Below are 1,261 nucleotides of genomic sequence, written 5' to 3' on the forward strand. Positions count from 1 at the left end.
TATTATATTATATTATATTGTATATGGCAGAGAGCAGGTTTGGTGAGTGTTTTGTTGCAGCTGCTGATCTTTTTCTTTGCAGATGGTGCAAACTCCCCCCAGTCCATTTCCTGGGCCTACTTTCCCACCTCACCACCTAGCTGGCTGAAGTCATCAGCAGGGGTCCAGTTTGTGCAGACTGCTGGCCCTGTCTGGAAGAGTGGGAAGGGGGTGGAAGAAAAAGCGACCACAATATGTGTGGGTACCCTTAGTTGGCATTTATAAAATGTTAGCATGTCACTGTTTCCCTTGGCCAGTAAGTCCCATGTAGGACACCTTTTTTTTTTTTTAACTAACTCATAGAATTTATAAATCAATGTGTGTGACTTGGGGGGCCAGTGACCTCTTCCCCCCGAAATAAACCAACAAGGCGTTCACTGGCTTTCTTTATGCACCCTCCCCCCACCCTCACCCCCAACTAGTGGCTGAAGTCACTCCAATTAACTTAAAAACATCATTGGGCCTATGAGAGAAGACATCACATTTCCCAGATCTGGTGGAGGACAAAGCAAGGGAAGAAAGGTGGGCACAGAGGTCCCCAGGAGGCTGGGTTTTGGCATCCTGTAGGCCCTTTGACAGTCTGTAAGGGATTCAGCTTTCTTCCCAGCGAAGGAAGGAAGGAAGGAAACACTGGGCTTTAGATCTGTGCTACCAGGAGGAGAAAAGGATGTCACTTCCTCTGTTTCCTAGGCCTAGATTAAAGAGCCATGCTAGGAAAGAGTGCGGACTTGCTTCTGAAAGACCCTTTGCCGTGTCCCTGCAGATATGCCCTGCGTGCAAGCCCAGTATAGCCCTCCGCCTCCAGGTTCCAGTTATGCAGCGCAGACCTACAGCTCAGAGTACACAGCGGAGATCATGAATCCCGACTGCGCCAAGCTGACCATGGACCTCGGCAGCACCGAGATCACGGCCAGGGCCACCACATCCCTGCCCAGCTTCAGTACCTTCGTGGAGGGCTACTCCAACTACGAATTCAAGCCCTCCTGCCAGTACCAAATGCAGCCGCCTGGGCCGCGACCCTTGATCAAGGTGGAGGAGGGCCACCCGCACAGCTATCACCATCACCCCCACCACCACCATCACCACCACCATCACCAGCAACAGCCGCAGCCAGAGCCAGCCATTCCGCCCTCCTCCGGACCGGAGGACGAGGTCCTGCCCAGCACTTCCATGTACTTCAAGCAGTCCCCGCCGTCCACGCCCACCACGCCGGGCTTCCCCC

At 53.4% G+C, this 1,261-nt stretch overlaps 1 protein-coding gene across 1 annotated transcript in view; it reads left to right on the forward strand.

Moving 5' to 3' along the window:
- Window positions 1-1,261, forward strand: part of NR4A3 (nuclear receptor subfamily 4, group A, member 3) — a 36,317-nt gene that overhangs the window by 5,541 nt on the left and 29,515 nt on the right. The window contains exons 3-4 of the mRNA XM_014543196.1: window positions 83-237; window positions 803-1,259. Coding sequence (XP_014398682.1) covers window positions 234-237; window positions 803-1,259 — 461 coding nt within the window. The 5' untranslated portion in view covers window positions 83-233. The remainder of the gene's footprint in view (window positions 1-82; window positions 238-802; window positions 1,260-1,261) is intronic.

Source organism: Myotis brandtii, unplaced genomic scaffold (assembly GCF_000412655.1).
Source record: "Myotis brandtii unplaced genomic scaffold, ASM41265v1 scaffold320, whole genome shotgun sequence".
NCBI classification, from domain to species: domain Eukaryota; kingdom Metazoa; phylum Chordata; class Mammalia; order Chiroptera; family Vespertilionidae; genus Myotis; species Myotis brandtii.